We start from the raw sequence: 26466 nt of genomic DNA on the forward strand, positions 1-26466 counted from the left end.
GACCGCGCGGCCCGCCCCTCGCCGGGGCCCCCGCGATCCGATTCGTGGAGGAGCCTCGTGCGGTCCCGCCCCTTCGGCCCTTCTGTGGTCACGCCTCTCCGCTGTCAATCACAGCCGGACCCGATTCTGAGTGGGCAGCGGCGCGGGGCGCATTGTGGGGGCCGGAGCAGAGCGGTCGCCATGGAGACGGGGCCTGGTCCCGCTCTGCGAGCCTGACCCCCGGCCCCTGACCTCTTCTTGACCTTTACCAGTGACCCCGGCCCCAAATGAGACCCCCCAAGGCGTCCCCATTGACTCCCCAGTCAGTAGGATTGTAAAGTACGAATGTTTATTCAGCGCAGGGCAGAGCGGGGGATAGTCCCACCAAAGACGTGCGCACCCGACGTGCCAACTTGCCTTGCTTATCTGCAGCAAAGAGTTACGTAGGCCTGAAGTTTCACAACGCGCCCGTACCTATTCATAGCCTGTCCCCGCTTCGTCTTAAAATGAGTCCCAAGCAGTCATTGCTGGAAACTCCTCCCATCTGCGCTTGCGCAGTGTGTCTTGGTGGTGGTCGTCGGGCGTCGTGGGGATGAAGGCTGGTGACTCTTCCTCGTCACTGCTCCTTGACCTCTTGTCTCTGCGCAGACTCAGTTGCTCCTTGGCTCTTGTCCATCCGCAGGACCAGTTTCTGCCAGTTTCTTAAGACAGGCTCCCAGTCTTCGTAGGAGACTGACCTTGGGAAGGGGCCCACGGCTTCTTGCTTTAGGTAATTTGCACAATGCACCATGGTTAGCAAAGACACTGAGTAGCATCCTAGCTTAATGCCGTCAGCGCTCTATCTCGACTTGATAAGAGTCTCCTAACTCCTGCTCTCAGTGGAATATGGTCGAAGAGGATGTCTCTCTCTCCCTGTCCTGATGGGGAGTATAGCGAAGATCAAAGCACAGTGGTGAACTCCACCTGCACGAATCCTTGATAAACAGGAGCAAAGAGCAGGTTCAGTGAATCTGTGGTACGGGCCGAGCTCAGCGTTGTGTGCATGGTACTTGTGTACCTCTGCGTAGGTGCTGCCTGGGGGATCCCTGGGTTGGTGAGGTAATGAAAAGAAATAGTGGTAGCAGCAGTGCTGTAGGAATGGCCTCAGTGAGGGGTCCCAGGAGATGCCCCGTGGCAGATAAAGCCCGTTCCCTCTGGCTCCAAAAGCAACCGCTGTCCAAAGCTGGACCAGTGAGTGACGCTGCTGGTGCCTGTGTGAGAGCGCATCTAAGAGAGGAAAACAAAAACCAGCAACAACAGAAGCCACTGTGCATCAGTCATGAGATGAGTGAGCGAGAAACAGTGGGAGAAAGAGCCCTGTAGGCAGCACGGTGAGTGAAGGAGGGGGACAAGGTGCTCGAGGTGCCAGAACGGAGATTCCCCTGCAGCCCACGGAAAAAATGCTCCCAATGGAAGCCTTTGGGTACACCTGAACTGCCTTGGGGAGCCTTTATGCAACCCCACACACAGCAGGACTCTGCTCTTTCTCTCTCTCCAAGTCCTAACACCCCTAACCCTAAGTCTATATTATTTATTTTTTTTTACTTTGCTGGGCAGCTGAGCTCCACCACCATCGCTCTCTCACTCTCCCTCCTCAGAAGAGAAGGAGAAAAGGAGAAAAGGAGAAAAAAGTTCATGGGTTGAGAAAATGATAATTCAATTAAATGGAAAATAAATATTAGCTGCAGATAGTATTAAGAAAAAAGTAATTTAACTAAAGGAAAAAGTGAAGTGTCAATGTTTGGAGGGAATTAAAAAAAAAAAAAGGAAAAGAAGAAAAAAAAACAAACAAACAAGCAGGAGCCGTGTGGAAGCACAGAGAGAGAGGAAAGAAATTACTCTCTACTTAGCACTAACAAGTGGTGCTTTGCCCCATCCCTGAAGCAGGGCGTCAATACACATAGACACTATTCTGGAGGACAGATGTTTTAATAAAGACAGCCGCCCCATTTCTCCTTTCCCACCTTTTATCCTTTGGTGGGCTTAGGTCAGCTGCCCTGGTGATGTCCCCTGCCCATCACTTGCCCACCCACAGCCTGCTGGCTCTTGGGGGCTTGGAGGGGGTCCTGGTGCTGTGCAGCAGCGGGCGCAAGGCTGGTGTGACACCGGTGCTGTTGTAGCTCCACGTGCAGAGCGCAGCACTGCATGGGCTGCTGCAGGGAATTTTAACTCCATCCCAGCCAGACACAGCACATGTGCTTACAGGATTCTTGGGCAACAGCTTGTAACAGTCAAAAAAAAAAAAAAAAAAAAAAAAAAAAAAAATCAAGCCCCAGACTCTGAAAATAGGAAGCAGAAAGTTGAGTGTGCTTGAGCAAGCTTTACCCTTTTTTTTTTTTTTTACCCTTTGCCCTTTTTTTACCCTTTACCCTTTTTTAACCCTTTAACATTTTTTAACCCTTTAACATTTTTTACCCTTTACCATTTTTTTAACCCTTTACCCTTTTTTAACCCTTTACCCTTTTTTAACCCTTTACCCTTTTTTAACCCTTTACCCTTTTTTACCCTTTACCCTTTTTTTAACCCTTTACCCTTTTATTTTAACCCTTTACCCTTTTATTTTAACCCTTTACCTTTTTTTTTTTTAACCTTTTACCCTTTTTTTCACCCTTTATCCTTTTTTTTTTTTTTTTTTTTTTTTTTTTTAACATTTTTGGGGTGAAATCCAGCAGTTCCTGTTCCCCACACAGTCACACTCGGTGTTTTCTCCAGCTGTTCCATAGCACGGGGCAGAAGGCAGGCAAAGCGCTGCGGGCTGGTGCCTTCTTTCAGCAGAAACTGCTCTCCAAGCGATCAGTGCTGGAGAGGAGCTAACCCTCAGGAGACTGCTGCCTGTTCACGGGGGAAACATACCTGGTATGTCACGCAGCGTGATCACTCATACCCCAAACCGCTTTTTTTGCAGCCTGCCTGATCAGTAGAGGGCCCTGTGCCCTGCACAACCTCTCCGAGGCACCCGATTGAAGCTGGTGCTTGGTGTTAATGACTTGATCCAGCGGGAGCATCCCCACCGACACGGGTCCCAGCTTCGGCGAGGCTGGGCGTGTTTCCTGCTTTCCCATCACTCGGGTTTTGCCAGACCTCTTTCCAGAAAAAGGTGCAGGCTTTGCCCCTTTGAAAAGCTGGAAGTTTTACAGAATTTGAGTGAGGCGAATGTACCGATCGTACCATTTCTGAGCAGAGGCCTGACGGAGCAAGGGGTTGGACACGGGGGTACCCCGAGGTCCCTTCCACCCTCAACCCCTCTTTGAGTCGCTGGAGAGCACACGACAAAGTTTTTTCCATTGCGTCAGAGCCCCAAATGAGCCGCGTGGTGGAAGTGAGGTCCAAATAGGCACTTTATTTCTGGTTGGAATGCTGACATCAACACAACCGCCGCAGGTGACATCGGAAACACGCTTGTACGCTCCAGCTGGAGGTGTGTGCTTGCATAGGGGCCCTGGTGCACAGCAGCTGTACTTAATGCCTCGGAGAAACACGTGTAAAAGGAAGGGGAGTGTAGAACATCAGCCCTGCAGCTTTCAAGCAGGGCCCTGGGATGATTTGGGGAATAACAAGGAGCATGCATGGATCACAGGGGCAGAAGGAGCATCTCGCAAGACAGAAAAGAGCGCAATTATTCCTAAAGATGAAGGATGTTTTTAAATACATGGCTTAGGCATAGGAGGTGCACTCCCAGGTGCAGGCATCAGCCCGCGCTTGCAGAAAGAAATGGTGGAAGTCATCGAGCGAAGCCTTTCTGGATGCTAAAACCCTGCTGCGGCGTGAATACCATTTCCTCAGCAGGAAATAAATAGGATCCCCTAATTCTGCCCCTTGAATCCCAAATTTACACAACACAGCGGAGCCAGCCCCACGTCCCAAGCAAAGAGCACCTTTTCTTACATTAACAGTCCTTTTTCAACCTCCGTATTTTCAGACCTAACAATCTGTGGTGTATGTCGATGCAAATAAATGTCAGTTACTGATGGTCCTGTTACCTTGGACAGCATTTCCACAACCAAAGCATGAAGAGTTAACAGCTGACATCTAGGCGCAAGCAGTGAACTTGCCCTCTATACAGAAACTTCAAACAGAAAAAAGAAAGAAAGAAAAAAAAAAAAAGGAAAAACACAACTCAAAACCTATACAAGGATGCCAGAGGAAAGGGAAAAAAATAATAATTCAGGACCAGAATCATGCCCCAGAAAGTATTTCCTCATGGCTGCTACTGCAGCTGTAAAATTAATACATTCCTATGATTGCTCCCATTTAACTACTGACCACCTATCCTGAACTGAGAGGAGGATTCTCCTCTTTAATGCCTTATTTTTTTAAAAAAAGCTTTGCCCCCAAGTTAGCATCACCTCAGCACATGCCTGTTTCAACACCCGTCCCTGAAGCAGTAGAGGAAGGGATCGTAGCAACGGCTGGAGAACTGAAACCACCGGGAAACGGCTAAAACCAAAAATATAGAAACCCCCAAAGCAGTTAATAGTGCAAATAGAAAACATCTCTTGTATCTTACAAAAATACTACAGGGATCTTAAGATTACTGAGAAATATGTATAAAAGAAGCAGAATATACCCTTGAGCACGAGTTACAGTTACACACGGCTAACCAAATTTAAACCCTTGTAATAAAGAAGTTTTGCAATTGTTAAGAGAAGGAGGTGCCTGCAACCCCACAAAGCTCCTGCTGCCTGCCCTGTGCTTTGGGAGCTGTTTAAGTTCTCCACTTCACACCTCAGCAAATTTATTTTAAAGCAGAATAAAGCGCAATCAGATAAAATCTGTGGAGGTGACCACACCTGGGCGAAGCCTCCTCGAAATTGGCACACGTGGATCCTGCAGTTCCCCGTTCACAACAGCAGGGCCGTGTAGCTCCAGTGATCTGCTCAAAGGAAGCTTCGGTATTTTATTTGTGTTTTAATGCTCTGAGGCAGCAATATTTAACCTCCTTCAATCTATTTCTCAAAAATCTCCCTCGTTTTTCTGATGGAAGCTGCTAGAGGTGTGCACCTTCCTATTAGAAAAAGCAGCTAGCTAAAAGTCCAGAAAACCCCGTGGCGTCTCAGGACATAAGGCAACCTGTTTGGCATTTGGTTTGCTTAAAATTACCTAATGTAAACCTAAAAAAAAAAAAAAAAAAAAAAAGATATATATGTATATATACATATACACACACACACTACTCCTTTACCAAGCCCATAGGTGGGGGGGTCTTCCTAAATCATCACACAGGCAAAGCACCACTAGCTAATTTTGTTGGTGTCTTAGGGACACTTTGCTGCCACGTTTTGGGAAACATAATGCAGGATTTGTTCAGAGGATGGGGTGGAAGCCGTCAGCCCTTTCAGTGCGATGAAATAACTGCCCAGAGTACGCCCATCTGTTCATGGCCCCCTCGGATAGCGGAGCACCTTCAACCCGGGATTTCCTTCCACCTTCACACATGGAGCAATAACGAGCTTATTCGTAAAGTGATTACTTCTCTAATCTGCACCCACCAAAGCCCCAAAGCAGAACCCTAAAGCGTCTTCGAAAGACAGCAAGAGAAGCGAGGCTGTTTCTGCACATTCCGGCTCTCCGGGCGGGAACCAACAATTTCAACCAAATATTTTGGGGGGGCTGCAAAGCTGCAGCAAGCCAGAGAGCTGCCTAAAGCCACCACCAGGGCAGCTGCTTGGCTCGGCGGTCACTGCAATGCCTGGTTTTGTCCAGGTGCTATGAGGCAGCCGAGCGCAGCTGCCCTGAACGTGACAGCATCATCGGATTCCTCATTTACTTTAAAATTCACTTTGCTGTTGGCTTAATGCCCCTAAAGACCAGACTTAGCCTTGTGCTCGTGCCAGAGCCGGTCCCACGCTGCTTTTATCAATGCCAGCAGGTTCTGGCCAGAAACATCCCAACGTGGGACGGGCAGGGGCTGAGCCGTGCTGAGTTCTGCAGCCCTGGCAATTAATGCCCGATTGTTAACGATCACCCAGTCCTCTCGGAAAGGAGCCCTTCCCCGCTGCTCTGCGCCGAGCCTTGCTGGTGGTTTGAGTGCATCGAGACAGCATTTTCTCCTGGGACAAGCAGTGCTGAGCGCCGGGTGCAACCCCGCAACCTTGCTCCCGGCACAGGAAGGGAAAAAATGGAGGAGCGGGGTGGACGCGGCGGGCTCTACGCCTCCTTGTTCGTCTTCTTCAGCAGCTTCTTCAGGTCGGGAGACATGAAGTACGGCTTCTCGGCCGAGCCATCGTTTCGCTCCAGGTCTTCCACTGCAACGAGAAACCCCCCCGCGCAGCAGCGGGGGCCACAGACAGGGGTTGGCACGGCCGGGGCATGGAGCTCAAAGACAGCGAGATGGCAGACGAGAGCTGCGCCACCCAGCTAAGGAATATTCCTTTGGGGCGTGCCCGTGGAAATAAAGGTCTTTGAGCTCATCATGGGGAGAGGGGACTTTCCCTCTGCTGCACCTACAGGCTCCTGGCGTGCGAACCATCACAGCTGCTCCTTGTTTTAAAGGGAGTGCTGTGCTCTGGAAACTTCCTCATTGTTACTTGGAAGAAAGCAAAGGTCTGAGTTTTTTGTTTGTTTGTTTGTTTTTTCGCCTTGGTAAAATTTAACAGTGCTGCAGGAAGGAGCTGTGAGGAGAGGTCACCCTGGAGCGCTCCCTCCAACGCCCTCCCTGCTCCTCCTGCGTCCCGAATTGCTTGGGCCACAAGCACAAAGTGATTTTTGCTCCTTCTGCATCCCGAATTGCTCCGGCCGCGAGCACAAAGGGATTTTGCTCAGCATTGCTCGCCCAGCACGCTACGCCCTCGCCAACACGCGACGCGCACGCAGTAATTAGGTGCATTCCCAGCCCTGAACACACCGGTTGGCCTCGGCGCCAAACAGCTGCTCCAGCGAGAAAGTCACAACCACAACAACAGAAAAAACAAACCACAAAGCACCAGCGTCAGAGCTGAGCAAGAAGAGCTCTGGGATGTTTTGTAAGGGACGACGCCGGGACGGGAACCCAAGCATCACCACTGCGCCTTTGTCCTGCTGGAGACGGCGCTCCGTCTGCTCGGGGTTTGTACCACGAGCTGCGGGTTGGCGTGCAGGGGGAGTCGCCAAGGACGGCGTTCCTAAAGCCTTGCTCATCCTTGGGGCATCAAGAGCAAACAAGGAGAGGACCCAGCCGTCACGAAGCCATTGTGGTCCTGCAGCTCCTTCACCCACAGATCAGCCAAACCACCGACCAAAGCAGCTCTGGAGCAAGCAGAGCTCGTAGAGCACCGGGGCAAGCCTCCACGTAGGGGCTCAACCTCTGCGCCACCAGCAGGAGGGCCCAAAATCTTTGTTCAACACAGGAGGCTGCAAGTGAAAGCCTCAGCAGTTTGCAACCACCGCCAGCTGCTCCTTTTAACCTCCTTACAACAACAGCGGGGGGGTTTCACCCACGAGAAGAGCGTGCTCTGCTTCACACCCAACGCCTTGCAGGAACCGAAAGCGAAACGTCCGCCACCAAGCAGGGGGATCCTCGGGTGCGCTGACCTGCTTGGCACAGGGCGAGGAGCAGGGGCACAAGTTTTCCACCACCCAGGAGCAAACCCGGCCGCACACCGGCACCGGGCACGCACGGCTCAACAGCTCCTGGCCACGCGTGCCCGGCTGTGCAGGAGCCCAGATTAACTCCAGATTTGTTCCTTCCATACAAGAGTATTCATTATTGGGCGGGGAGATGGGGTTGGTACAGCAGGGAGAAGCCAGCACACCTCCGGCCAGGAGGACCTGGAGGACATCCAGCTGGGAGCTCTGCACCAACCGTGGCCGCAGGAGAAGGCTGCTGGGGCCACGCAGCCACCCCGGGGCCAGCCCTAGCCTTGGCTATCGGTGTTTTTGGAAGGCTCTAGGGTCCCCTTCAGCAGGATGGCACTCAGCTCGGGGGACATGTAGTAAGGCCTCTCGGGAGATCCATCGTTCCTCTCCAGATCTTCACCTTTTCACAACCCCAGGAGGAAGCAGCCGGGATGGGGAGAGGGGAAGAAAACAGTGGGAGAGGCCAGGGAAGGGCAGGGCGGAGGTGAGAGGAGGAGAAGAGCGAGGAGAGACATGAGGAGGGGAGGAAAACAAAACAAAAGGGAAAAAAAGGAAAATTGAAGTTAGTAGCAGTTAGGCTCCCCCAAAACCAAAGCACCGAAACAGAGAGAGACCCAGAGACAGGCTGTGGGCTTCCAGGTAGAGGGGAGAGAAGAGGCTGGTAGGAAGGCAGGAGGAAGGTGGGGAAGGAAAGAGTGGGAGAAAACCCTACGGAGAGGCCAGGGGAGCAAACCCTGGGGTCCAGATGGCTCTGGGGCGGAGGGAGGTTCTGCTGCCCAGCGGGAGGACACTTACAGAAGCAGAGGAAGAGGGTGTCCACGCACATGCCATAGACGCTGAAGAACCCGTGGGCGATGAGGTAGGAGCCCACGATCACCGTCTGGAAGAGAAACACTGAGGTTAGGTGGAACCTGGAGAGGAGGAGAGAAGTGCTGAATCCCAAATTCCCTGGGGGGGGTGGAACAGAAAGGAACAGGGAACAAAAGGCGTCTGCAGCAAGGGTGGACGGAGCCAGCCCGGATGGCAAGACGCCTTCTCGCCAGCAGCTGAAACAAAGGCTCATTTCTGTGGGGATGGAAAATAAGCCTTCACAAAGCAGCTCTGCAGAGACGGCCAGCGGAACAGCATTTTTAAGGCATTCTTGCTAAGGATTTCTTCTGGCCACTTCTAAATTCCCCAGCGGAGCAGAAAGCAGCTCACCAGAATAGGAACCCAGTAGTAATTCAGGGACGGCGCCGTGTCTTCAACCAGCTTGATGCGATGGGTGAAGAAAAAGAAGGCAAGGATTCCTGGAAAACAAAATCACACAAATGGCTGCAGGACCCTGGGCAGAACGAGGGGGTTTGGGGAAGGCTCTTCTTCCCAAAAAAACAGGGTTTGGGAAGGTTCAGGGTACAGCGAATACCGCAAGGAGAAGCTTACGTTGGCCAATACTTACCAACACTGCCCACGATGAGGAGTTTGCCGAGGAAGAAGAGGAAATCGGTGACTTTATCTAAGACGGCCACCCTGGGAGTGAGAGAGAGGTGAGCACCTGCTCCCAGCGGACATTTGGCCGCCTCTTTGTCAGCAGGAGGGACTTGGACACAGGGAACTCGAGCAGGACCTCACCTAATGATGTTCCTCATCAGCAGGAAGAAGGCATTCCTGGCGGAGGTGCAGAAGTTGGTGCCATAAACAGCAATCTAGGAGGGGTCACAGAAACGGGAGCAGAGAGGTGAGGAACAGCACTGTGCAGGATTCGGCCCAGAGAAGAGGCCACGATTCATCCCATCTCTTGAGTAACATTCTCAGCTGGCTGGAGAAATCCCAAACCTGGGAGTGCTTTTTCCTCCACCAGCAGATCAAGCATCAGCACCTGAACTGGGCCAAAAGCCAACCCCCCCCCACCCTGGGGTCTCTGAAAAGGTTCATGCCAAAGACAAGGCAACACAGTGAATGTTGAGGCTTTCCAGCAAAACAGCTAGAAAACGCTGAAAAGCTTCGTTTTCCCATGAAATTGAGAGGCACGGGCCTCAACAACCTCCCAAAGACAGCCTACGCATGCCAAGGCCCCCCCAGAGTTAACAACCTCTTGGGTGCCCAAGACCAGCAGCCCCTTACCATGATGTAGGCATTTCTGTTGAGGAACTTGATAAATTTTTCCAGGCACCAGAAGCAGCACTTCAGGCAGCTCAGGAGGAACTTGGCGAACTTGTTATCTGCAGCTGGAGGAACACCAAGGGACGGGAGGGTGAGCAGCTGAACCCAGAGACCCCCTGCAAGCCTCAAGGTGCCCACGTCCCTGTCCCAGCCTCTGGGTCCATCTGGTCCAACCCCTGCTCAAGCAGGGTGCTCACGACCACCTCCAGACATCTGGAGCACCTCGAGGGAGCATCCCCAAGGAGGGAGACGTCCCCCATGGGCTCTGGTCCCACAGAGACACCAGCCGTGCCCACCTCCTCACTTCCCAGCCCCGTTTCGGTACCTTTCAGCCTGTGGTCCAGGTACTCCAGGATCACCCTGATGACTTGGACGATGGCAAGGATCAGCGACCCGAAGGCGAGCGAGCCGGTGTGGTACCTGGGAAAACCGCTCCGGTTAGACACGGAAAACCCCAAGAAGCTCGTGGTGCTCCTCGAGGGACGTACCGGAGCGCGCGGCCGAAGGCAGAGAAGAGGGGGAAGGCGGGCATGTCGTCAGGTTTCTTGAAGGCCCAGTAGTACGAGGCAAAGGCGCCCGCCAGCGTCACCTGCCCCAGCGCGATCACGAAGTTGACGAGCCAGAAGAACATGAAGACGTTGAAGAACTGGAGGACGATGAGGTACTTGTGGTACGCCGTCTCTCCTCCATAGAACGCGAAGAGGCACTGGGCATCGGGGCACAGCTTGGTGACGTTGGATGTGTTGAATTTCTGGGGGGGACAGAAGAATTTTAGGCATGTGAGGCAGACCGACAACATCTCGTGGTCAACCCAAAGCCACGCTGGCTTTCAGGAGACTTGATCCCGCTCAACGTTTCACACGTTTGCTCACATCAAGAAGCAAGCTTTGCACATACAACGGCTTAAAGAAAAATAACAGCACGATGGAAGTGAGTTCAAAAGTGTGGAATTTAGCTTGTAAGAGCCTACAGGCTCAAATGACCACCAAAGTATTTTTTTGTGTAAGAAACAATCTTCTCTTTCATGGGTAAAGCATAGCATTGGGATGAATTTCTTGACATCCTCACCTCTGGGCTGCAGGTCTGCCCAGAAAACTGGCACGCCGACTCGCTGAACACCTTATAGACCGCCTCGTTGGAGGTGGAGAGGAAGCTGCAGCATGGCAGTTAAGGAGACACAACTTCACAAAAACACAAGCCTGGATCCTCAGCACACCCAGCTCAGCTTTGCTCTTGCCAATCTTCTGCTTCCCTACATCGGGTTTTGTTTCTTTTAACCCAGAGGCCGCAGCTGGCAGCTTTGCAAGCGGATGCAACCCTGACTCTGGAACGAGTTCAGCACCCTGGAGGACTTGTAGTGTCTCCACGGCTTCCTTCCCCTGGAGCCAACGCGCAGGAAAAGGAAGGAGAAAGGATACACGGCCGTGCTGGCCCAGTAGGCGATGCAGAGGCACAGCAGGAAGAAGGTGCACAGCGGAAACAGCAGCGACATCATGATGTGGCCAACAGCCCTGCCGAGGACGAGGGAAGGCAGTTAGAACCCGTGGAAGTCCTGGTGAAGACGGGGACACCCCATTGTCCCCTCCCGTCGCAACGGGTGACCACGGCCACCTCCGCCCGGGGACGCGGTGGCCCGTACCTGCTGGCCTCCTTGATGAGCGCGATGGCGATGAGGATCCTCTTGCGGAGGAAGATGAGCAGCAGGATGATGATCACCTCCACCACGCACAGGATGATCACTGGAAGGGAGAAGGGGAGCCCCGTCAGTGCGAGGGCATCGTCCACCCTCGCCTTCCCAATCCACCGCTGCGCCCAGCGCTCCCCGAGGGCCGTCCAGCACGGCCTTCACGCGCTCCATCCCGTGGCATCGAGCACAGCCCCCCTCCGTAGCCCAGCTTTTTGGAAAGGGCCACCAAGAGGCCAAGAAGGCCCCAAAGTCTCTGTGCTCTTCCCTCCCGAGCACGTTCTCCGTGGGCAGGGACTCACTGAACGCCAGCCACGTCTGCCGCAGGTGGAGGTAGACGCGCAGGTCCGTCTGAAACCCGAGGTCCGTCAGGGAGACGTCGGAACCAGCTTCCCCCTTCAGCTTGGCGTACTCCATGTAACAGTGGAAGATTCCTGGGGTGGAAAGCAGAAAATCGTCGTACTGGCACTCAACAGCAGACAGCGAGGTGCTGCTCAACCCCACCAATATTTGGGTCCAAGGACTCAGCCTGGGGGGTTTCTGCACGCAAACCCTGCTTAAAGGAGGGAAAGGAAAACAGGGAGAGCACGGAGAAGGCTCCCAACCCCGAGGACATCGCTCACCGTAGCCCAGCACCAGGATCACCAGCACGATCATCACCCAGACCATGATCCCGGCCAGGAAGCGGAGCAGGACGATGAAGATCAAGCTGGCCACCATTGCAATCACCAGGCCTCTGAGGGAGGAAGAAGGCAGCCTTAGAAACAGAAACTCTCCGTGACAGAATGTGACTGGGGTGGGGGGGAAGTTGCTCCAACACGCTCAAAAACACCCCATGCCACTTCCCACTCTGTGGTCTGGGAAGGGGACAGCTCAGTCCTTCAGGACCTGCTTGACTTCAGCCTCTACACCCACTGCCACCCTTCTGCTGTCAGTTTTGAATGGAAGTTATGCAAAAGTCAGGAAAAGGCAGAAAACGGTGGGGGAACTCCTGAGCTTTGCCCCTCGGGAGCAGGTGCTGCGCGTTCTGCTCACATTATGATCCAGTACCAGGAGACCGTGTAGTCCTCAAAAATCTTCATGGCCAGCTGCCTCATCTCCAGGACCACGTTTGCTTTTCTGGAACGCAAATAATAATAAAAATAATAATAATAATAATAAAATAAAAGCAAGAGGCAGGGGAGAGAGTCGGTGTCCACTCTGCCTGCGGCACTGCAGACAAAAACCCCATGGTTTGCTCCCCCCGAAGCGGTGACAACGCAGCAGCCCCGGCGCTGCTCCCGCAGCCACCGGCACCCACCTGGCCCCCTCGAGCAGCTCGGTGACGTTCCTGCGGTTCCCGTGCCCGTCGTCGTAGGTGGTCTCGTTCCCCACCATGATGACGCCCTTCTTGGCCTGGATGGCCGGGAGGCAGCGGCGAGCCACTGCAAAAGAAGGGGCTCAGCAAACGTCCCCCCATGAGGCACCCCCAAACTGGCAACCCCAGGGATGCTGCTGCTCCCACCCAGCATCCCGAGGAAACAAAACCCACAGCAGCCCTCACAAACCGACCCGAACCTCCCCCAAAATCCCCGATGGGTGGCTCAGATCCCAAAAAGAGCCCAAACAAAGCAAGCACGGGCACTTCCCCAGCCATAAAGAGCAGAGTCCCGGCTTGTTAATGAGTTAACGGCAGCTCGTTAGCCACCTCCAGACTTACGTGGGGTGCTGGGGAAGAGCATGGCTGGGCACTCCTTGTCCCTCAGCACCTCGATGGGAGCCTGGATGGGGACAGCAAGGGGGAGGTGAAGTTCTGGGGCTGGGATGGGACAAATCCCCGCTCGGGGCAGCCCGACGCACCTTGCTCACGTCCCCAAATTCGGGCACGCAGAACTGCCGGTAGTACTGCAGGTTGGCGGGCACGCTGTAGGCATTCAGGTAGGTCATGAACCGGTCCGGACATTGGCTCACGCAGATCTTGGAACAAGGAGAGGAGAAGGTGGGGAACCTTTCATTTTGGGGCATTTTTCTCTTTTTTTAAAGAAGGCCAGCAGCGGGGAGCTGCGCCGGTGGGGCATCCAGAAGTACCTGTGTGGTCGGGCACTGAAACTCCAGCAGCACCAGCGGGCTGGCACACTTCACGATGTCGAAGTAGAAGAGGAAAGGCTTGCCCCTGCGAAGAAAACGGCTCAAAATGCCACCCTGAGGGCATCACGACGCCAGTGAGCAGCACATGAGCAGGGAGGACCCGGGGGGGGGGGGGGCACCTACTCGTTGGCTGTTCCCTGATGGCCGCAGAACTGCCCGCGGCTGTCGGTGGGGTAGATCACCTTCCGTGGGTCCCCGTGCGTCCACGCTGGGCAGTGGGGATAAAACGGGGCAGTTTGGTTACCTCCTGCCCCATCCCCACCTCTGTTTCATTCGAGGAGCTCCTGGACCCCCCCCGGGACCATACGTACCCACGATGCCCACCACGACGTAGCCCACGATGGCGAGGACCAGCAGGATGCAGCAGGCCACATCGGTGCAGCCCCTGCGGCCGGGAAGAGGAGCGGGGACGTGAGCACGGCCACCGGCCCCACCAGGGGGCTTTGGGGGGGGTGGGGGGGGCTGCTCTTACCTGTCGTAAATGGGACCTTTGAACTTCGGGTCATATTTCTGCGGCGTCCCTGCGGGGATGGAGAACAAACCGGCTCAGTTGGAAAAACCACTGAGGGGGGGAGGAGGAGTTTTCCCTTCGCTTCCCCGACGCCTCCCCAAGGAGGCAGGGAAACCTCGGCACCCTTGGGAACCCGATGCTGCCACCGAGACCAGGCTGCTGGGGTGGGGGGGACACAGCCAAACGACACCCCCATCCCGTTCCCATTGCTGCTGGAAAATCCCCAGCCCACCCTTTAGGTTTGTTTTCCCCTCCTTGTGACAGCGATGCACCAAAACCCAACACGGACGCGAGCAAAGCAGCAGCCGTCCCCGTGCAGACCGGGGAGCCCCAAATTTCCAACTCTCCCCCCCTCCCTCCCTCCCTCCCCCCAGTTTTTAAACAAAAGGCCTGGGAGAACCAGGAGCAGGAGGAAAATAATCTCCAGCTGCCATTTCCCTCCTTCAGCGCCTCTGCTTTCCAGGCGTGGAAACAATTATCCCCTTGGAGAGCAAGTTTCCCCACAGCTCTCTCCAAAATCGTTCCCCAGCTCCTGAAGCCTGCGCCCTGCTCCTGCCCGGCAGCCCGGTGGTTAAGCTGTGCTCCTTCGCCCCTCGTTATTTTTAGGGTGGGAATTCAGCCAGCGAGGCCAGTTTCGGTGTGGGAGCGGCCCGGAGCTGGGACACGTCTGCTTCGAGGCAGTTCTGGGGTGCTAGGAGCTGCCCCGTACCAAGACAAGTCAATTTTGGGGTGTCCAGAGAAGCCCCGTACCAGGACAAGTCACTTTTGGGGTGCCCGGAGCAGTCCCAGACAAGGAAACATCAGTCTGGGGGGGCCTGGAGTGCCTGCTACCAGGGAGATGTCTGATTCAAGGCACTTTTGGGGTGCCTGGAGCAGCCCCACGCAGGGAACACATCTGTTTTGGGGTGCTAGAAGCAGCCCCATGCTGCACACATCGCTTTTGGGGATCTTGGAGCAGCCCTGCACCACACACATTGGTTTTGGGGTGCTTGGAGCAACCCCGTGCTGCACACACCAGTTTCGGGGTGCCCAGAACAGCCTCACACCATGCACAGATCAGATTTGGGTTGCCCAGAGCAGCCCTACGACGCACACGTTGTTTTTGGGGTGCTTGGAGCAGCCCCACACCATGCACATTGGTTTTGGGGTGCCCAGAGCAGCCCCACACCCATCAGTTTCAGGGTACCCAGGGAGCTGCGCCCCCACGGAGTGACCCCACCACATCCCAGGGGAGCTCCCTTTTTTTGGGGACACTGCACCCCAAAACACCCACTCGGGGGGCTCGACCCTTGCACGGCGCCCTCCGTGCCCTCGGCGCCACCGCCCCATAAACAGCGGATCCACCCGGCCGCCCTCGTTAGCCATTAACCCCATTAACCACCGCGCTAACGAAGGCCTCGGTGTTAACGAACCCTCGCGGCCGCTTCGCAGGCAGGAAGCCCGGTGAACCGAAGCGGGGCCATGCTCGCGCTCTGCCTTATCTCGGCCTCTCCAACTTCCTGCACCCCACTCCGCGGTGCCGCCCAAGGTTCCTCCGGCACGGGGTTCGGGGGCGAGCCCCGCGCCCCCCCCCTAACCCTGACGCCCCCCAACCCTTACCGTGCTTCCCGTAGTAGTTCTCCTCCTCCTGGTCCCCCATCCCCTCTCCGCTCGCCCCAAACAGCCCCTGCGCGCTCAGCCCTGGGCGTGCCAGGAGCCTCAGCAGCGAGCAGCCAGCCGTGCACGCTACACCATTAAAGGCGCAGCTGCTTCATCCCCTCCTCATCCTCGCCCCGCAGCTGCTTCATCCCCTCCTCTTCCTCGCCCCGGCACCCAACACCCACGGCGGGCACCACCCTCCGTCCGCCGGTGGCGTGGCGCGGTGACCGCAGCCGGGTTTGGTGTTGTTTTTCATCCCGGCGGTTTGCTATATTTAGGGGGTTAGGAATAAATATTTTGGGTGTAAATAAATATTTTTTTTTTTGGGGGGGGGGGTTATAAATAAATAAGCGTGGTGCTGGGCGGCTCCGCGGAGGGTTGGGGACGGTGGCGCCGCGATGTCCCCGCGGCTCATAGGCTGCCGGTGATGTCAGGGCGCCGGGCTCGGCACCCCCGGATGCGTCGCGGAAACAAAAGAGGAGCACGGGGGGGGGGGGCCAGGATGCGTGACCCCGCTGTGCCCCCCCCCAGCCTGTGGGGACGCCGGGACCCCCGGGTGGGTGTCGGAGGACGGTGGCACCAATCGGCGCGCCCAGGTCTGGGTGGTGGCACCTGGGGTGCCAGCAGCGGTGCCCCACCCTGGGACCGTCCCAGTGTCACCGCGCACAATTCGCCCCCCCCCCCAAAAAAAAAACTCGGTGGTCCCCAAAGCTTTGGGGGCCCCAAAAGCGGCAGTCGCCAAACGCGGTGCTCACCAAACCCCCCCCCCTCAAAGCCAGCGACCCCTAAACTTGGTGGTCCCAAAACTTCACAACCTCCACGCTCGGTGGTCCCCAAATCCAGCAGACCCCGAACCACCGGGCCCCAAACCCCAAAATCTCCAAACGGGGTGGTCCCGAAACGGGGTGACCCCAAACTGGGTGGTCCCCAAACCGGGTGGCCCCCACACTTGGTGCTGACCGTACGCCCCCCCCCCCCCCAAAACTCAGTGCTCCCCAAACTTGGTGCACCCCCCCAAACCCAGCAGTCCCCAAACTTGGTGGTCCCCAAACCTGGTGACCCCCAAATCTGGTGGCCCCCAAATCCGGTAGCCCCCAAACCTGGTGGCCCCCACACTCGGTGGTGACCGTAACCCCCCCCCAAAAAAAAAAACCCTCAGTGCTCCCCAAACCCAGCAGCCCCCACGCGTGGCGGTCACCAAACCCAGTGCCACCCCCCCTCCCCAAATTCGGTGCTCCTGAAACCTGGTGACCCCCAAAACCTGCTGACCCCCAAAACGTGGTGACCCCCCCACCCTGGTGGTCCCCAGCCCCCCGCTGCCCCCCCCCCCCAGCAGCCCACCTCAGGGCCCCCCAGGCAGGCTGCTGCCGGGGAGGGGACCCCCAGAACGGGTGGGAAACCGGGGGGACCCCCCCCAGGAGACAACCGATGGGGGGGGTCCCGGGGGTCCCCAAGGGTTCTGGGTGTCCCGGGGGTCCCCTCCCCACCCCGGTACCGTAGGAGCCGTCGGGGTCCTTCCTCCCCCCCATGGTGGGGGCTCGGGGATGCTCCGGGTCCCCCCCCCCCGCCGCTGCCGTTCCGGCCGCTCCCGGGGCGTTGCGCCTGCGGCTCCGAGCAACCGGGGGGGGGCACCGTTACCGTGGTCCCGCCCCCCGCCCCCTGACCACGCCCCCTCCTCTTAGCCCCGCCCCCTTGACCCCCCCCCCAATCTTTTTTTCATCCCCCCGCCCCCCCCCTTCTGCCTTCTGCCCATCACGGTTGGGCTCGGTGCTGCGGGGGGGTGGGGGGGTACGGTCGGGTGTTGGGGGGCTGTAGGGAGCCCCCCCAGGGTGGGTCCTGGGATTTGGGGGGGCTGCAGGGAGCCCACCCAGAATCGGGGGGGGTCCAGAGTAGGGGAGGGGGCTGCAGGGAACCCCCCCCAGGGTGGGTTGGGGGTCCTGGGGTTTGGGGGGTTTCAGGGAGCCCCCCCAGGATAAGGGGGGGGTCCAGAGTAGGGAAGGGGGCTACAGAGAGACCCCCAGGATCTGGGGGGGGCTGGGTGTTGGGGGGCTGTAGGAAGCCCCCCCAGGGTGGGTTGGGGGTCCTGGGGTTTGGGAGGTTTCAGGGAGCCCCCCCAGGATCGGGGGGGGTCCAGGGTGGGGAAGGGGGCTACAGAGAGACCCCTAGGATTGGGGGGGCGGTCTGGGTGTTGGGGGGCTGTAGGGAGCCCCCCCAGGGTGGGTTGGGGGTCCTGGGGTTTGGGGGGGCAGCAGGGAGCCCCCCCCAGGATCAGGGTTGGGGGCTGGGTGTTGGGGGGCTGTAGGGAGCCCCCCCAGGGTGGGTTGGGGGTCCTGGAGATGGGGGGGAGTGCAGGGAGCCCCCCCTGGATCAGGGTGGGGGTCCAGGGTGTGGGTGGGGGGGGCTGTGGGGAGCCCCCCAGGGTGAGGGAGGGGGGTCCCAGGTGTTGGGGGCCTGCACAGATGCCCCCCCCCCCCAGCCCAGGCCAGGATGGGGGGTCCCAGCTAGGAAGGGGCTTCCATCCCCTCCAGCCCCACACATGGGGGTCCCAGATGCCAGGGGTCTGCTCACCCCCCCCAGTTAAACCATGACCCCCCCCCCTCAGCTTGTGAGCCCCCCCATCCTTGCCCCCCACCCCTCCCCGTCCCCCACCCCCACGCGGGCACGGAGCCACCCGCAGCCCCCAGGACAAGGCCAAGCCGAGCCTGGGGCCTCCCCCAACAAATGGGGCTGGGGGCTGTGACCCCCCCCACACTAAACCCTGACCCCCCCCACCTTTTCCAACCCCCCCCCCCCCCCCCGGAGCCGTCCCCTTTAAGGCCCCACCGGGCCATGGGCGCAGCCGCTCACCTGGCGCAGGTGACCGGGAAGGAGGAAGCGGCAGCCGGGGCCATGTCCGCCTCCGCCGTCTTCATCCTGGACCTCAAGGGGAAGGTGAGACCCCCCCCCCACCTTGAAACCCCCCCCCCCACTCCCCACCCACCCCCCAGGACCCCACCACCCCCCAGGTCCCGGCCTCAAGGTCAGCCAAGGTCACGGTGGGTCCCCCCCCCCATACCCAACCCCGGCACCGCCACGCGCACGGAGAATTGGGGTGGGCGAGGGGCGCGCGATGGAAAAGGGGGGGGTCCTGGCTGACCCCCCTCCTAATTTCAACCCCCCCCCCCAGCCCCTCATCAGCCGTAACTACAAGGGGGATGTGAGCATGGGGGAGATCGAGCACTTCATGGGGCTGCTGCTGCAGAAGGAGGAGGAGGGGGCTTTGTCCCCGCTGCTGACCCGCGGCCAGGTTCATTTCCTCTGGATCAAGCACGCCAACCTCTACCGTATCCTTCCTGACCCCCCCCAAAAACCCCCGGGACCCCCCCCCCCATCCCCGGCACTTTTCCTTAACCCCCTCCCCAGTGGTGGCCACCACCAAGAAGAACGCCAACGCCTCCTTGGTCTTCTCCTTCCTCTACAAGGTGGTGGAGGTGAGGCCGGGGGGAGGGTTTGGGGGGGGTCTCTGACCCCGGCTGGGGGGGGTGACAAAATTGGGAGCCCCCCCCCTTGTGTGTTTGTTTCCCCCCCCCCCTCAGGTTTTTTCGGAGTACTTCAAGGAGCTGGAGGAGGAGAGCATCCGGGACAACTTCGTCATCGTCTACGAGCTGCTGGACGAGCTGATGGACTTCGGCTTCCCGCAGACCACCGACAGCAAAATCCTCCAGGAGTGAGTGGGGCAGAGGGCTTGGGGGGCTTTTTTTGGGGGGGGGCAGGACCCCCCCCCCCCGTCACCCCCATCCTGCAGGTACATCACGCAGGAGGGCAACAAGCTGGACACCGGCAAGTCCCGCGTGCCCACCACCGTCACCAACGCCGTGTCCTGGCGCTCCGAAGGCATCAAGTACAAGAAGAACGAGGTCTTCATCGACGTGATCGAGTCGATGAACCTGCTGGTGAGAGGGGGGGGGGCCGCCTAAAAAATTGTGGGGGGGTGGTCCCGACGCGGTGGGGTCTGCTGCTGGGTGCCCGCCGGTGAGGGGTGGCGGTGGTGGTGGGGTTGGGGCTGGAGATGGGGATGGAGGTGGTGGGGAGGGGGACTGGGGTCAAACTGGTGGGGCTGGGGGAGGACTGGGGTCAAACTGGTGGGGCTGGGGGGAGGACTGGGGTCAAACTGGTGGGGGTACGACGACTGGGGTCAAACTGGTGGTGGTGGGACTGGGACCATAATGGTGGTGGTGGTGGGAATGAGGCCTAAGTGGTGGTGGTGGGACTGGGGTCAGACTGGGGGTGGTGGTGGTGGGACTGGGACCATAATGGTGGTGGTGGTGGGAATGGCAGCGGACTGGTGGTGGTAGTGGGACTGGGGCCTAACTGGTGGTGGTGGTGGGATTGGGGCCTAACTGGTGGTGATGAGACTGGGACCATAATAGTAGTGGTGGTGGGAATGGCAGCGGACTGGTGGTGGTGGTGGGACTGGGGCCTAACTGGTGGTGGTGGTGGGACTGGGGCCTAACTGGTGGTGGTGGTGGGACTGGGACCAAACTGCTGGTGGTGGGACTGGGGTCAGACTGGTGGTGGTGGTGGTGGTGGGACTGGGACCAAACTGGTGGTGGTGGTGGTAGTGGGGTCAGACTGGTGGTGATGAGACTGGGACTGGACTGGTGGTGGTGGTGGGACTGGGGTCAGACTGGTGGTGGTGGGACTAGGGCCAAACTGGTGGTGGTCGTGGGACTGGGACCAAACCAGTGGTGTTGGTAGTGCTGGTGGGACTGGGACCAAACTGGTGGTGGTGGTGGTGTGACTGGGACCAAAGCGATGATGTTGGTGGGACTGGGGCCACAATGGTGATGGTGGTGGGACCAGGACCAAACCGGTGGTGGTGGGGTGGTGGGACTGGGACCAAACCGGTGGTGGTGAGACCGGGACCAGCGCTGGGTCCGGTGCCCGCAGGTGAGCGCCAACGGCAGCGTGCTGCTCAGCGAGGTGGTGGGCACCATCAAGCTGAAGGTTTTCCTCTCGGGGATGCCCGAGCTGCGCCTGGGCTTGAACGACCGCGTCCTCTTCGAGCTGACGGGACGTGAGTGCCGCCGGGGTGGGCGCGGGGCTGTCGGGGGGGCGCCGTCCCCGTCCCCCGGCGTGGCTCGCGTCCCCCACGGCGCCGCCCGTCCGCAGGGGGCAAGAACAAGTCGGTGGAGCTGGAGGACGTGAAGTTCCACCAGTGCGTGCGGCTCTCGCGCTTCGACAGCGACCGCACCATCTCCTTCGTGCCGCCCGACGGCGACTTCGAGCTCATGTCCTACCGCCTGGGCACCCGCGCCAAGCCGCTCATCTGGATCGAGTCGGTCATCGAGAAGTTCTCCCACAGCCGCGTCGAGATCATGGTCAAGGTGAGGCTGAGGCGCCCCGGGGCGTCCAGCCCTCCCAGGGGACCGAGGCCACCCGTTGACCCCTGTCACTGCGTCCCCTCCCAGGCCAAGGCGCAGTTCAAGAAGCAGTCGGTGGCCAACGGCGTGGAGATCGCGGTGCCGGTGCCCAGCGACGCCGACTCGCCCAAGTTCAAGACCAGCGTGGGCTCGGCCAAGTACCTCCCCGAGAAGAACCTCGTCGTCTGGAGCATCAAATCCTTCCCGGTGAGGCCGCCGGCTCGGTTGGGTGGTGGGGGGACACACGGGGACGGCAGCGGGGTGCCCGTTGTCCCCACGGGGGTGTCCCCAGCCGCGCCGTGCCGCGCAGGGGGGCAAGGAGCACCTGATGCGCGCCCACTTCGGGCTGCCCAGCGTGGAGAAGGAGGAAGATGAGGGGCGGCCACCCATCGCCGTCCGCTTCGAGATCCCCTACTTCACCGTCTCGGGCATCCAGGTGACAAATGGGGACGGGGGGGGGCGGGTTGGTGGCCTCAGGGTCCCCCCCTGATGGATTTGGGGATGGGATGGGAGGGACGCATCGGAGGGGCTGTGGGGTTGGGGTGGTCCCAGGGAGGTGACCCCGATGTTTTGGGGACAGTGGAGTAGGGACATGGCCCATGGGGGTGTCCTGGGTTTTGGGGGGGGGTGTCAGGGTCCCCTTTTCTTGGGGAGGGGGGCTGGTGGCTTTGGGGTCCCCCACAATGAATTCGGGGATGGGGCAGGAGGAACGCGTCGGAGGGGCTGTGGGGTTGGGGTGGCCCCAGGGAGGTGACCCCGATGTTTTGGGGACAGGGGAGTGGGGACAAGGCCCATGGGGGTGTCCTGGGTTTTGGGGGGTGGTACCGGGGTCCCCTTTTTTGGTGGGGGGGCACCCAGCGTCCCCAACCACCGTGCCACCAGGTGCGGTACATGAAGATCATCGAGAAGAGCGGCTACCAGGCGCTGCCCTGGGTGCGCTACATCACCCAGAGTGGGGGTGAGTGGGACCCCCCCCCGTCCTGGGGACCCCCCCACACTTTGGGGACGCCCCCCCCACACTTTGGGGACCCTCCCTCACCGCTGCTCCCCCTCCCACAGACTACCAGCTCCGCACCAGCTAAGGGGGGGTCATGGTCATGCCCCCCCTCCCTAAGGACTCTCCCCACGGAGACCCCCACACATGCCACGGAGACCCCCTCTGCCCACCTTGGAGACCCCCCCCACTCCACCTCTGTCCCTATAAAGATGGGAACTGTGATGGGGCCGTCTCTGTGCTTTTATTGGGGGGGGGGCACGGGGGGGGAGGACCTCAGGTGGGGGAGGTTCAGGTTCGGGGGGGTCTCAAGTGTGGGGAGGTCTAATGTGGGGGGGGTCTCAGGTAGGGGGTGTTATGGGGGGGTCTCACAAGGTGGGGGTCTCATGGGGGGTCTCAAGAGGGGGACGTTTGCAGGGGGGTGTCATGGGAAGGGGGGGTCTCACAGGGGGGTCTCAATGAGGGGGGTTCAATGGGGGGGGTCTCAAGTGGGGGGGCTTCGGGGGGGTGTTAGATTCATGTGGGGTGTTATCCTCTAGACTCAGTCTAGGGGATAAGAGAACAAAGGAGTTGTCAAAAACTGCTGACTTTTGAACTGGATGCTGCAAATCTCCGAGATCTGGCCAAGAGATGACCAAATAAGGAGAAAAGGAAAGCTGGAGGACAAAGCCTGGGAGGAAGACTACGAGCCTTCAGCACGAGAGACCCCCCCAGAGGGAGGGTTCAGATTTTGGGAGCTAATTATAATAACCCTGCTGCCTTTTCTAGAAGCAGTGATTTGTATAGCCCAGGAGCATAAAAACCAGCCGCCCGACGGACCTGGTGTGAGTCCTGGTGGAGCAGAGCCGCCCGGCACGCCCAGCACTGTTTGCTTGCCTCTATTTGTTTAATAAATTGTAAACTTTGATTCTAATCCTATTCGGGACTCGGTCATTTATAACAATTGGGGGCTCGTCCAGGAGGGCTTTGGTTCCTGAATCCTGATTTGATCTAGGAGAGGCGCCCCAGCATTTGGTGGCTCCTGTTCGGGGCTAATGCCATCCTGCACCTGAATAAAGGCAAGCAAAGATTTTGATATTTCTTTTTTATGAGCTCCCTTGCTGGCTGCAGCACTGTATTTTGCCCGTAATTCTGCGCGCGAAGATCCGAACGAGGACGATGGAGGCGTAAATAAAATATTTAAGGCGTATACCATTGGGTTGGGTGGGATTTGTTTGCAACCAAGGGCTGCGGGAATTGCCATAGTAAAATTCCTACATGGGTCAGACGAAATCGAAGACCAGGGACCAGAAGAAAGGGAGCAAATTACCAGACATACCACCAAAAAAGTCCATTAGGAATAAGGATTAGAAATTGGAACGATAGGGGGCCCAGAAAAGGAAAAAGTAACTTAAAAATGCTCGGTATTGTAGGATAGAATGGCCAAAGGAGCCTTTAAGACCACGTCTTTCGGCCTGTTTTTGGATCCTTTGAAGACTGGATGTGCTAGGCCTTAAATATCCGTGTTAATTCAAAGGAACCTTTTAGCCAGGAAGGTGATTATGCAGGATTACGGATCAGGACTTCACGTCCTTTTCCAGCCTCAATATTTACACTAAAAGCAGACGAGAAGTTCGAAGAAGAAAAACAGGAAAAAGAAAAAGGTGATAAATGGGAGCTGCTGGACACTATTAGCTGACCCCCTCGGAGTAGCTGAAAAAATGGACCAATTCCTAGGCCCCAAATATTTATACCTGGGAAGAAATACCGTCCATTTTAGGGATCCATTTTAGGGATCTTATTTACTGCTGAGGAAAGGGGAACGATTAGGCAAGCTGGAACGAGAATTTGGGAAAGACAGAATCAGGCAGGACCCCCGGGAGACCAAAAACGGCCGAATGTGGAACCCCACTGGGGTCATCGACAACCCCAAGGAAGACAGAATATGAGGATCAACCAAAACCGGAGAAAATAGGGGCTAAATTAGAACAAGGAAAATGGACGCTGCCCAACGGGCGAGAGAGATTGCCAAAAGCCTCTGCGAGGCAAATATTGGGACGTTTGCATGCACAAAAACATCGGGGTACAAAGGCGTGAAGTGATCATTTCCTCAACCAGTTTGGTTGCATTGGGATTTTTGAAATAGCAAAGCAAATGACACAAGGTCGTTTAACTTGTCGGAAGATAAATAAGAAAGGGTTTCGACAAGTAGCCACGGGAGGGGGGAAAACAGCTTCTAGGCCTTTTGAGGAAGTACAAGTTGATTTCACTGAATTGCCCAAGGCAGGGAGGATAAAATATCTATTGGTTATAGCAGATCATTTAACACAACGGGTAGAAGCTTATCCTGTAGCATGAGCTACAGCAGAAACGGGGGTAAAAATTGGTAAAAATTTTATTAGAACAGTTAATACCTTGATATGGGATAATCCGGTACATTGGCTCTGAGCAGGGCACACACTTTACTTCCAAAATAATCAAATTATTCTGTCGATCATTAGGTATCCAGTGGGAATACCACACTCCGTGGCACCCACAAAGCTCGGGGAGAGTAGAAAGACTGAATCAAACAATAAAACAACAATTGGCTAAATTAATGATCGAGACACAAATGCCCTGGACGAAATGCTTGCCGTTGGCAATTTTAAACATAAGAACTAAAGCACACAGTGAGGCTGGATTATCGCCATATGAAATGTTGTATGGCACGCCTTATGCTCAAGGGATGCTTCTAGGGAACAACGTAGCTGAGGATCGTGGCATCCAGAAATAGAGAATTAACATGGGAAGGAGGTTGCAAGAGCGAAGAGAAATTGGGATGATGGCTCAAACGCCACCTTTAGGCTTTGCAATTCACCAGATAAAACCGAGAGATGAGGTTCTGATAAAAACATGGAAAGGAGAAAACCTTTCGCCCCTCTGGGAAGGACTTTTTTAACTTTATTTTGCTTTATTAACTACAGAAACAGCTGTGAGAATGGCTGAGAAAGGATGGAGACGTGTGTTGTGAGTAAAAGGTCCAGTGAAGGAGTGGAAAGTAATATCTGAACCCGGAGAAACTAAACTAACCGTCAGACGAACTTGAAGAGGCCGTCATCGAAGAGTATAATCTAAGCTGCTGTGGGAATTTTATTGTAATTACTCCTAAAATTAATAAACAGACAAACTCCTGAATAGACACCTATTAAGGGAAAAGATTTATTAATAACGGGGATCGGTTAAGTATTATCCCCTAGAGATAACAATGGGTTAGCCGCAGTATATAGTGGATTTTGGGGACATAGCCTGAAATTTAGAAAAAGAGCAAATTTTAAGCTCATTTGGGTGCTCAAAAAAGGACACCCCTTAAGCTGGAGGAAGAGGGCAAGGCAGGCTTTTATTGCAGGGGGTCGGGGGGGTCTCAGTGGGGGGGTCTCAACTGGGGGGAGTTTCAGGGGGTCTCTTGGGGAGGGGGTCTCATGGGGGGGTCTCAAGTGGGGAAGGATCGGGGGTCTCAATGGGGGGGGCTCAAGTGGATGGGGGTTGAGAGGATCTTATTGGGGGGGTATCATGTGGGGGGAGCTTTGGGGGGTCTCTTGGGGAGGGGGTCTCAAGTGGGGAAGGATCAGGGGGTCTCAATGGGGGGGTCTCAGTGAGGGGGTCTCAAGTGGGGGGGGTTCAGGGTGGTCTCAAGTGGAGGAGGGTCAAGAGGATCTTATTGGGGGGGTCTCGTGTGGGGGATGTCATGGGGGGGTCTCAAGTGGGGGGAATTTTGGGGGGTCTCTTGGGGAGGGGGTCTCAATGGAGGGGTCTCAAGTGGGGAAGGATCAGGGGGTCTCAAGTGGAGGGGGGGTCGAGAGGATCTTGTTGGGGGGGGTCTCATGTGGGGGGAGTTTTGGGGGGGTCTCTTGGGGAGGGGGTCTCAAGTGGGGAAGGATCAGGGGGTCTCAAAGAAGGGGTCTCAATGAAGGGGTCTCAGTGGGGGGGGGGGTCCCCTTGGGGGTCTCATGGGGGGGTTGCGTGGGGGGAAGCCTCACGTCTCCCACGTGGGGGGCTCCCACGTGCGCATTTTGAATCCCCCCCGGGCCCCTCCAGCCAATCAGCGTCCGCCCTGCTCCGGGCGCCGCTTGCCGATTGGCCGGAGGGCGGGGGAAGGGAGGGGGGGGGGGGGGCAACATCTGCTTGTGGGCCCCCCTTCCCTTCCTCGAAGCGTTGCCGCTTTAAGGGCGGGGGCGGGGCCGGATCACGTGACATTGGGGGACCGGAAGCGGCGCGGGGCGATGGCGGGGCCGGGGCTGCGCGTGAACGCGGCCTTCGCCGAGCGCTACGGGCGGTACCGGCGGCGCGAGGAGCTCCAGAGACGTGAGCGGGGGCGGGGCCGCCGGGAGAACGGGGGCAGGGGGGCGGGGTCACAAGGAAGGGGGGCGGGGCCGCCGGG

General features: G+C 57.4%; 2 protein-coding genes across 5 annotated transcripts; one reads left to right on the forward strand and one right to left on the reverse strand.

Annotated features, from left to right (window-relative positions):
* Window positions 1-3338: 3338 nt before the first annotated feature.
* On the reverse strand, window positions 3339-17301 carry SLC44A2 (solute carrier family 44 member 2 (CTL2 blood group)). Of its 3 annotated transcripts, none has more exons than XM_082781821.1 (22): window positions 15636-15922; window positions 13998-14046; window positions 13837-13910; window positions 13649-13733; window positions 13466-13550; window positions 13238-13354; window positions 13098-13158; window positions 12699-12822; window positions 12434-12517; window positions 12022-12134; window positions 11701-11832; window positions 11354-11453; window positions 11133-11225; window positions 10783-10867; window positions 10203-10465; window positions 10040-10134; window positions 9676-9779; window positions 9184-9257; window positions 9011-9081; window positions 8773-8861; window positions 8368-8452; window positions 3339-6263 (listed from the first exon to the last, which is right to left on the reverse strand). In XM_082781821.1, the coding sequence occupies exons 1-22, from the start codon at window positions 15673-15675 to the stop codon at window positions 6166-6168; spliced, it is 2121 nt and encodes a 706-aa protein (XP_082637947.1). In that variant the 5' UTR covers window positions 15676-15922; the 3' UTR covers window positions 3339-6165. The 3 variants fall into 3 exon arrangements, with proteins under 3 accessions (XP_082637947.1, XP_082637946.1, XP_082637945.1); XM_082781820.1 differs by lacking the exons at window positions 3339-6263; window positions 15636-15922 and adding exons at window positions 6272-7972; window positions 17170-17301; XM_082781819.1 differs by lacking the exon at window positions 3339-6263 and adding an exon at window positions 6272-7972 and having other exon boundaries at window positions 15636-15925.
* Window positions 17302-18496: 1195 nt separating this feature from the next.
* On the forward strand, window positions 18497-22259 carry AP1M2 (adaptor related protein complex 1 subunit mu 2). Of its 2 annotated transcripts, XM_082781811.1 has the most exons (11): window positions 18497-18605; window positions 18841-18997; window positions 19077-19144; window positions 19250-19380; window positions 19459-19606; window positions 20604-20730; window positions 20826-21040; window positions 21125-21283; window positions 21387-21512; window positions 21959-22034; window positions 22136-22259. In XM_082781811.1, the coding sequence occupies exons 1-11, from the start codon at window positions 18504-18506 to the stop codon at window positions 22156-22158; spliced, it is 1332 nt and encodes a 443-aa protein (XP_082637937.1). In that variant the 5' UTR covers window positions 18497-18503; the 3' UTR covers window positions 22159-22259. The 2 variants fall into 2 exon arrangements, 1 of the variants encoding a protein (XP_082637937.1); XR_014319193.1 differs by lacking the exon at window positions 22136-22259 and having other exon boundaries at window positions 19077-19146; window positions 19251-19380.
* The last annotated feature ends 4207 nt before the right edge of the window (window positions 22260-26466 follow it).

Source organism: Aythya marila, assembly GCF_965140915.1.
Source record: "Aythya marila genome assembly, chromosome: 32".
Classification (NCBI taxonomy): Eukaryota; Metazoa; Chordata; class Aves; order Anseriformes; family Anatidae; genus Aythya; species Aythya marila.

Bases quoted from the DNA above. Each gene is read 5' to 3' on its own strand.
- SLC44A2 (XM_082781819.1), bottom strand. From the start codon at position 15,675: ATGGGGGACCAGGAGGAGGAGAACTACTACGGGAAGCACG. The intron at 13,551-13,648 runs GTAGGTGCCCCC...TTTTCTTCGCAG, and splicing joins CATCAGGGAACAGCCAACGA to GGGCAAGCCTTTCCTCTTCT. The intron at 11,833-12,021 runs GTGAGCGATGTC...TTTCCACCCCAG, and splicing joins GATCCTGGTGCTGGGCTACG to GAATCTTCCACTGTTACATG.
- AP1M2 (XM_082781811.1), top strand. From the start codon at position 18,504: ATGGGCGCAGCCGCTCACCTGGCGCAGGTGACCGGGAAGGAGGAAGCG. The intron at 19,607-20,603 runs GTGAGAGGGGGG...CGGTGCCCGCAG, and splicing joins TCGAGTCGATGAACCTGCTG to GTGAGCGCCAACGGCAGCGT. The intron at 22,035-22,135 runs GTGAGTGGGACC...CCCCTCCCACAG, and splicing joins CTACATCACCCAGAGTGGGG to ACTACCAGCTCCGCACCAGC.